Raw genomic sequence first — 9934 nt, 5'->3', positions numbered from 1 at the left:
GGTCATTCTACCATATCGGTGTCTGTCTCTTGGGCCGAGAGAGCCGACACTTCCATCAAGCAGATATGCAGAGCCGCTATCTGGTGATCAGTCCATACCTTCACTAAACACTGAATTTACTGTCTAGAAAGGACTTAGCCTTCGGCCGTAAGGTCCTTCAGGCTGTTGTCCCCCCCAAAGATATGTTAGTTGGTACTTCACCTGTGGTGCTGTCATGGAGGGTGACTAGAGAAAATAGAATTAGTTCTTACCGGTAATTCAGTATCTAGAAAACCCTCCACGACAGCATGGATATTCCCTCCCTACCTGTTACAAAAATGTAATGGTTTATTACAGTTTGAACCATTCGTACCGGTGTACTTACATGGAAAAAACACTGGAGAGGGGAGGTAGGGAGGAGTTTTTTAACCTCTTTGTGTTTCCTGTCCTAATTAGGGCGTGGAGTTAACTCCTGTGGTGCTGTCATGGAGGGTTTCCTAGAATCTGAATTACCGGTAAGAACTAATTCTATTTTTTGCTAGATCGGTATAACCTTGAGAAATAATGTTTCTCTCAAATACCTTCCGTTGGTAATAGTGCCTGTAAGTGGCACTATTGCAGTCCGCTGTTCCCCATCGCATGACCCCCTGGATCTGTGACCTAGGGGATCCGGTAATATCACGTCAACTTCCTTTTCACGTGACACCACTGTGGCCGGCCCCAGTCTCTGTGAGTCACTTGGCTGGGGGTGGCATTTCCCCGCTCATCACAGCCCAGCATCCCTCCTTCTTGCGCACTTGCAGTGAAGGAGGAGGCACCATGGAGATAATGAACTGTTACGCTGGGCTGTGCTGAGCGGTGAAATGTTGCCCACAGTCCAGTCATTCACGGACACTGCGGCCGGCCTCAATTGACGTGACATCACTGGATCCCGGGGGTCATGGAGCCCAGGGATCACGCGATGGGAGTGAGTGGACTACAATAGCGCCCACTCACAGACACTATTGGCAACACAAGGTATGTGAGAGAAACCTTGTTTCTCAACATTATATCGATGTGGCCCATAATGAAAAGAGTTGAACCATTCCTTTAAGTGAATGGGTGTAACTACAACATTGCTAAGTATTATCAGACACATTCAGTTTAGTTTCTTCCTTCCCCCAGCTATGATCCATGGTGTCTGCTGATCTGGGGGTGAAGGGGTTATGTGAATGGGTGTAACTACAACATTGTTAGGTATTGAGTCACATTCAGTTTAGTTTCTTCCTTCTTCCGTCAGCCATGGCGTCTTCTGATCTGAGAGACGAGCTGCTCTGCTCCATCTGTTTATCTATTTTTAAGGACCCTGTAATGCTGAGATGTGGACACAACTTCTGCCGGGACTGTATTGATCGTGTGCTGGATACACAGGACGAGTCTGGAGTTTATTACTGCCCTGAATGCAGAGAAGAGTTTCAGGAGCGGCCGGCGCTGATGAGGAACTTATATCTTCATAATGTCGCAGAACGTTTCCTGATTACTCAGAAAGAACAAGAGGAGATCACCGGGATCTGCTGCACTTACTGTGTGGACTCTCCTGTACCTGCTTTTAGATTCTGTCTACACTGTGAGGCTTCTCTGTGTGAGAAACACCTGAGGGCTCACAGCAAATCACCAGAACACGTCTTATCTGATCCCAGCACTTCTCTGGAGAAAAGGAAATGTTCTGTTCATAAGGAACCTTTACAATATTATTGTACTCAGGATGCCATCTGTATCTGTGTGTCCTGCAGTTTGACTGGGAAACATAATGGACATAAAATGGAGTCACTGGATGAGGCCTCAGAGAACAAAAAGATGAAACTGAGAAATGTTTTCCAGAAACTGACCACAAAGAGAGAGGAGACTGAGGAAAGAGTCCGGAGTCTGGAGGAGCAGAGGAGAAAAGCTCAAGAAAAAGCGGCTGGAGAAGTCGAGAGAGTCACTGCCCTGTGTACAGACATCAGGAGACGGGTGGACGACCTGGAGAAGAAGGTCCTGAGTGAGATCTCCAGGCAGGAAAAGGAAGAGTCACTGTCACTGTCTGCTCTGATCCATCAGCTGGAGATAAAGGACGAGCTGTCCAGGAAGATGAGGCACATTGAGGAGCTGTGTAACATGACTGATCCACTGACCGTCTTACAGGAACCAGACACTGGGGACTTGTGTGATCCTGAGGAGGAGGGAGGTGATGAGGACACAGGGGGACATGATAAACAGCTCCATGATGGAGATGACCTGGATGTGGCTGTGATCTCACACACATTACACACATTATGTGAAGTAATACCAGGTATAAGAAGCAGGATCTATGTGGAACGTCCTGCAAACATATTACTGAATATAAACACAGCTGCTAATAATGTCCATATATCAGACGACCTGAAAACTGCGACCTGGACACGAGAGGAGCAGAAACGTCCAAAAGCGGTAATGAGATTCCAGGCTTATCAGGTGATGAGCAGGAGGGGATTTACCTCAGGACGACATTACTGGGATGTGGAGAGCAGTAGATCAGGGGGGTGGAGTGTGGGGATGTGTTACCCCAGTATAGGCAGGTGGGGAGAAGAGTCACTGATTGGAGAGAATAACAAGTCCTGGAGTTTGTGGAGATATAATAATCAGTATTTAGTGATACATAACAATATAGAGATCCAGTTACCTGACAAGATCTCCAGTGATAGAGTCAGGATCTGTCTGGATTATGAGGCTGGGCAGCTGTCCTTTTATGAGCTGTGTGACCCCATCAGACACTTACACACCTTCACTGCCGCCTTCTCCGAGACTCTTTATGCTGCATTATGTGTATTTGGGCAATATATTGACGGTCGCTATTTAGATAGCTGGGTGAGGATTAGAACATAACAGGAAAGAAGCATCAGAAAATTCCCTATTTGTAAAGTAACTTTCATTGTAAACATTTTTCTGATTTTCTATGACATAAAATACATTTCCGTCCAGAGCCTCCTGAAATCTTGCAGTTTCCTGACACCACTGACCTTAACAATCGATTTTCCGCAGAAATCACTTTTCAGCAGTCTCATTATCTGCACAGGAAGAAAATTAAGTGTAAAGTAACACCTCTGGTATAAAGCTGGAGGACGATAATGCAGGATCCACCATTGACAATAACTGATGGACACAGCTCCCCCCTCCCCGCACAGGGATCTCTGCACAGGACACAGAGCATGCCCACAAGTCCTCTCCGGACGACTGTTTCCTCCATCCATGTGGCTGCTCTGGAGCAAATCTTTGATTGACATTAACAGAAAATAGCAGCAGCTCAGACAATATGGCCGCCCCCATCATCATGTAAGGAAGATAAAATATAAAAAATTTAAATGTAAAAATCAATAAGAAAAAGAGAAAACATCATTTGTAATAATAGCGTCTAATTCTTAGATAATACAAATTTAGGATTATTCAGATTTAACCCTTTTAAGACACAGACAATTTAGTTTTGCATTTTAATTTTTTACTCCCTATTTTCTAATCACCATAACTTTCTTATCTTTCCGTCACCATAGACGTATAAGAGCTTGTGTTTTGTGAGAATAGTTGTAGTTTTGTTGACATCATTCATTTTACCATATAAAGTTAGGGAAAATGGGAAAAAAAAAATCAAAATGCAGATTGTGCTGATTAATTTCAGATTTAAATATATTTTTTTCTTTTTTTTTCTATTTTTGAATTTTTTACATTTCTTTATTTTTAACTTAGGAAAAGGAGGGGATTTGAATGTTTGTGTTTTTTTTCTTTTTCTAACATGTTAAGTTGCTTTTTTAACGGCCTTGACCCTGCGATCGCTTGCTCTATATACAGCAATGCTCCATTAATGTTGTAAACACCAAAAATCAGCCTTGGTAAGGTATGAATATTATGGAAATAAGTATAGTAAGGTGGTCTCTCAGCATGAAAGAACATACCACCATCCACTTATTCATACATTTGATGGATATACTGATCCATGTAAACATACAAAAACCAAATCACAAAAAGGATCAGAAAGCAAAATTAGTAGAGGAGAAGTCTTTATTGAGAAGTAAAAAATACATACAAAAAAGGGGTGTAATAGCAGGGAGGATACACAAGGTGGCGTACCAAAGCAGCTGAAAGCAATAGAGTGTGCAGCGTTATAAGGCTATGTGCGCACTAGAGATGTGAAGTTTCTCGAGAAAATCTTCTCGAGAAACTTCTGGGAGTGAAGATTTGCTGAACTCCGGAAAAAATCCGCGGCAAAACCGCATGCGGATTTGCCGCGGATTTGCCGCGGAATTGCCGCGGGTGGTTCCCTGCGGATTTTTGCAGGCTGTACTGCAGAAATCCGCGGGATACCTGCGGATTTAATGGACATGTTCATTTTCTCAAGAAAGTTTCTCGAGAAATTTCCGCACCGAAACTTTCTTGAGAAAAATCCGCACCAGTGCGCACAGCTTTTTTTTTTTCTCATAGAATTTCATGGGAAATGTCTGCACAAAGATTGCAGACATTTCTCAAGAAATTTCCGCGGCAAATCCGCGGGTAAATCCGCGGGTATTTTGCTCTAGTGCGCACATAGCCTAAAGGAAGCCATATAGAAAGCCTCATAGTAAATAAGAAGGGATCCCAACAGGTGCTTCTAAGTCATATCCAAGCGAGATCCCATATCAAACAGGATGGGACTTGGCACCATTCCAGCTGTAAGTATGTGCTGTCACTTTCTACATCTGATTGCCACAATATGATGCCTCTTCTGTTTGATATGGGATCTCGCTTGGATATGACTTAGAAGCACCTGTTGGGATCCCTTCTTATTTACTATGAGGCTTTCTATGTGGCTTCCTTTATAACGCTGCACACTCTATTGCTTTCAGCTGCTTTGGTGCGCCACCTTGTGTATCCTCCCTATTACACCCCTTTTTTGTATGTATTTTTTACTCCTCAATAAAGACTTCTCCTCTACTAATTTTGCTTTCTGATCCTTTTTGTGATTTGGTTTTTCCATTAATGTTGTGTAGAGTGAAAATCACGGCTTATGGCTGAACATCACAGGAAAATCAGCTTGACCGGTATGTGGACTTTACGTAGGTCCTCGGCCGTCATGGCAGCCCATCGACACCTCATGATCACATTACAGGGGTGCTAATGGGCACTCGAATTAACGCATGAACCGGGTCTCAGAGCTTAACTGCAGCTGTTAGTGACTGACAGAAATGTTTATGAGGTTAATAGTTTGTTGATTGTTTGCTACTGTTAAATGTAATCTGTCATCAGGTTTGTGTTATGTAATCTGATAGCTGCCTGATGTAGGGGCAAAAAGCCTGATTCCAGGGATGTGTCACTTACTGGACTGCTTTGTGCAGTTTTGATAGAATCCCTGTTTTTGCTGTAGATGTGGCAGAGCTCGGAATGCTGAACTGTGTATAACCCCGCCCACACCACTGATTGGCAGCTTCCTGTGTACACTGTATATTGTCAGCAATCTGCCAATCAGTGGTGGGGGCGGGGTTACACAGATTAGCTGGACTAGCTGCCACATGAGACCTGGTCCTCTGGTGATAACCTCCTGCTGATAAAACATTGTAGTGAAACTACAGCAAGTGACAAAACCCTGGAATCAGGCTCTCTGCCCCTACATCATGCTGCTGTCAGATGACATAGCAAAAACCTGCTGACAGATTCCCTTTAAAGACAGATGCTGTGGTAAAGAGACAACATTTCCCCTGTGTACAACAGGCTCAGCTCTGGTTTTAATTAGCAGAAGATATAGATGATATATTCCCCTTAGGGGAGATCTGATGATCAGCCGATCACTGCTTCTGCTTCCATATAGTAAATGATTATCTTGACTCTGACAACCGGATCCATTTGCTGTTATGATGACATGAGTTGCTGGTGACAGATCCTGTTATTTTCATCCTGTGTAGTCAGCACATTGAGCACATGAAGGTGGCGTTTTCTGAATATTGTAATAACTAGTAGCATAGCCGAGTACTATGAGGCCGGAGTCACCGCCGCCGGCTCCTGCCTGTACCCTGATAGCTATATGACTGTAACAGCCGCTACTTTCAGGCATTTCGAAGGGGAGATCACGGCATAAAGATTTATACAGCTGTCATTAAAGGAGTTTTCCACTTATAGAAAAGTGATCTCTAATCCTTTCCCAGCATGTAAAATCACAAACATAGACAGTATTCCCCCTCCCCTGGTCCAGCGTCGGGTCGCAGCGATATGCGTTGCAGTCATAGTGTCACCGCTGCAGCCAAAACACAGAAACCAAAGCGGGTGTGGAGAACTGGTGCCGAACAGCGGGAGGGCGAGTACTGTCTAACTTTGTTAAAGGCTGGGAAATGTTTGGGAACCAGTTTTCTATAAGTGAAAAACCCCTTTAAGGCTATGTGCGCACGTTGCGTCGGAGTACCTGCAGTTTATTCTGCACGTTTTCCTTCCCTTGGTTTTTGACCAAATGGCTTTTGGCCATTTTTTAGCGCTAAAAACGCATGCGTATTTACCACGTTTTTAGTGCGTTTTCAGCGCTTTTTACCTGCGTTTTCACCTGCGTTTCTGCAGATGCGTTTTGTAGATCAAGACACTGAGAAATAAAGTTGGAATAGTCAAAAAGAATGAAAAAAGAGAAAAAAAGGATAAAATTAACTTTTAATAAAAATATATGGAACATTATCAATTTTAATGAAATAATAGCGGTTATGCACATTTTAACAGAAAAATAGGTAAAGTTTAATATTTTTTATCATTTAAATTTTCGTTTTTTGTGTGTGTGTAAAGGAACATTAGAACCCTTTAATTTTATGCCAGAAAAGCATGCGTTTTTGAAGCCAAAAACGCAATGGAAAAGCAGGTAAAAAGCATGGACAACGCAGGAAAGTTGATTTTGGTTGCGTTTTGCCATTTCTCATTGACTCCAATGTTAAGGAAACGCTGCAGAAATGGCAAAAACAACTGACATGCTGCTTCTTTTTCAGCATGGTTTTTGACCACAAATATGCAAATTAAACGCTGCAGAAAAAAAAGCAAAGTGCAGACAGGATTTCTGCTTTTCCCATAGACTTTGCTGGCAATGAAAAACGCATGCGTTTTAGCGCAAAAACGCTGCTGCTAAAAACGCTGCAGAAACGCGGAAAAAACGCAACGTGCGAACATAGCCTAAGTCCAAAAAATGCTGCATAACTCTTTAAACATTTAGCTCCCCCTAGTGTTGGCCAGAATTACTGTATATCGTCATACTGTTATAAGACTCATAAGAATATCAGGATCTGACAACATCTTCTTGTTAATGGTTTCCATATGGCAAAAACTGAAAATATTTTACTGCAATAAATAAAATTAACTAATTAATAAGACAAATGATTGAATAACTACAGATAAAACTGCTGATAATAAATGGTATATTATTGCACATTACTGCTGGTATTTATTATTGTGTGTGCGACTCGGTGAACTGGGGGCGATTTTTTTTTTTTTTTAATTTCTCATTACTAAATGCTGGAGTCATCTGGGAGGGGCGGCTTCAGGGAAGAAATATATTCACCTAATATAACCTACAGTGGGATATGATTTCTCTAAGTACCGTATTTTTCGTTTTATAGGACGCTCTGGATTATAAAACGCACCCCATATTTAAAGAAGGAAAATAGGGAAAAAAAATCATTTTTACAGTTAAAATTAGGGTCTGTCTTATTCTAGTGCGTCTTATTTTAGCTCACCAGGGGAGAGCGTCAGTGGTGTCGCAGCTCAGGTAGGTCACAGGAGGGAGGGTCGGTGATGCTGCGGGTTCGGAGGAGGGGGTGTCGTGGCTCAGGAGGGTCAGCGGACGAAAGGTCGGTGATGCTGTGGGCTCGGGAAGGTGTGTTGCGGCACAGAAGGGTCAGTGGATGGAGGGTCGGCTATACAGCAAGCTCGGGAAGGTGTGTCGTGGCACAGAAGGGTCAGTGGATGGAGGGTCGGCTATACAGCAAGCTCATGGGGTGTCACGGCTGCGGGCTCCATTGAATCGCCGGAAACTCACATGATGAACTTCAAGAAAATAGCCATGGAGGCGGTGTGTGCAGCCTGGCCTCTGTGGCCATTTTCTTGAAGTCCATCACATCAGCCGCTGGTGATTCAAAGCAGCCCGCCGGCAGATCAATGGCGCCCTCAGGAGAGACACCCCACGAGCCTGAAGTTTCGCTGACCCTCTGTTCACTGACCCTCCTGAGCTGCTGCACTTCAGTGACACCCCCTCCTCCGTGCTCTCAGTATCACCAACCAATTCCACCCCGGTAAGCCATACCCAGATTATAAGACGCACCTCCATTTTCCCACGGTTTTGGGGGGAAAAAATGCGTCTTATAATTCAGAAAATATGGTACAATGTGCAATCAAACATCTAAGAAAACTACGGGCCAGATTCATCATTTGTGATTTCATGAAGCCAATTTTCTTTTCTTGTCTTGTATTTACGGATTTAATTTGCCCCAAAGTCTTCAAAATTTTGCACACAGTTCATTAATTTAGCAGAAAATAAAAATGTTCCTTTTATTGCTTTAACTAGTATTTGTGACTAAAAAAAAAAGTCATGAAAATGTGTCAAAGTGAAATCTTGTCTAGGAACCAGGGTCTAATGTGAGATGTACCATAAAATAGCAACATCCGGCTGGAGCTCTTTTCATGGGCCTCTGTATCCATCTTTAGTAACCTTGAGGTTAGGATTCCACTTGCGAGAAACGAACGCATATCTCGCATTGCATCACCCGGCATGGCTTACCTCTCTCCTGACAGGAGCAGATCGGCTCTTGTATTTTTATGCAGCTGAACCGCTCCTCTCAGGAAAGAGGCAGGCCGTGCCGGGTGATCTGATTCGAGATACACGCGAGTCTCTCACAAGTGGAATCCTACCCTCATAATGCAGGGTACTGCGGCCGATGCCGCTGCCCCTGACTGCTGAGCCCCTCACTATGCCCCCATGGTCACCTCTCTTTCCTCCCCACTGTGCAATGTCCCCCGCTGCCCCCCCATCCTTGCTGGGACCTCCTCCAGGTCATATAAGCAGCCTCCGGAGTCTCTCCTTTCTCTTACCACAATCTGCCCTCAGGGTGATCATCACCGATGGACCCCCTGGAAGCAGCGGTAAGAGAAAGGATCGGATGGGAGGGAGCCGAATGACTTGCCTCCCTTGTGGGCACCAGCTCCCTCCTGCTGGTTCCCAGCAGCGGTGGGCACAGGTCTTCCAGAACCTTCCGTCCACCGCAGCGTTTAAGCCCCACAACAGACCCCAGGCACAGGGCGGCCCGGTCCAGAAGGTCCGGTCCACTCTCACCTCCGGCCCTTGAACCCCCGGTTCCCCTAGCAGTGCGGGCACCACCGCCACGTAGCACACGTCCCCCCGGATGACGCGGCCCCCATGTGACTCACCGTTACATGCGGAGGCTGTGTCACATCCGGTAACCATAGTAAAGTATAGAAGCACGGTCTGATAGAGCGCTAAGGAGGCCACAGTATTAGATTAATTTTTTTTTTAGAATTTATTGTTTTCTATCAGCCACTGGCTGATTGTGGCTGATAGAAAACAATAAATTCTAAAAAACAAATTAATCTAATACTGTGGCCTCCTTAGCGCTCTATCAGACCGTGCTTCTATACTTTACTGCTGATTTTCCCCCCTGTGGGTTCACGGCAAGAACTGCTTGACACGGAGGCCAGATTACCAGAGACGCCCAGTGATCTGTCATGTGACCAGCTCTTCAGGAATTTGCTTCCCTGGATGGACATAGTGGGCTAACAGGTTAGAAGAGCTCTGACACCACACTCCTGCCTTATACCGTGGTTGTGCGAGGGCTGCACAACCACAGCAGGTGAGCAGACTCTTTTTCTCCTCCTCACCGCTATCTCCCAGAACCTTCACATGCGCTCCCTTGTTCAATTTTTTATCCATACATCCGGTAACCATGGCCGCCGCATC

General features: G+C 44.6%; 1 protein-coding gene across 1 annotated transcript; it reads left to right on the top strand.

The window, feature by feature from the left end:
* Positions 1-1260: 1260 nt before the first annotated feature.
* On the top strand, positions 1261-4125 carry LOC142301106 (E3 ubiquitin/ISG15 ligase TRIM25-like). The gene has a single exon (XM_075342128.1). The coding sequence runs from the start codon at positions 1261-1263 to the stop codon at positions 2860-2862; it is 1602 nt and encodes a 533-aa protein (XP_075198243.1). The 3' UTR covers positions 2863-4125.
* The last annotated feature ends 5809 nt before the right edge of the window (positions 4126-9934 follow it).

This window comes from Anomaloglossus baeobatrachus, chromosome 4 (assembly GCF_048569485.1).
Source record: "Anomaloglossus baeobatrachus isolate aAnoBae1 chromosome 4, aAnoBae1.hap1, whole genome shotgun sequence".
Lineage (NCBI taxonomy): Eukaryota > Metazoa > Chordata > Amphibia > Anura > Aromobatidae > Anomaloglossus > Anomaloglossus baeobatrachus.
This window is presented reverse-complemented; position numbering and strand designations above follow the sequence as displayed.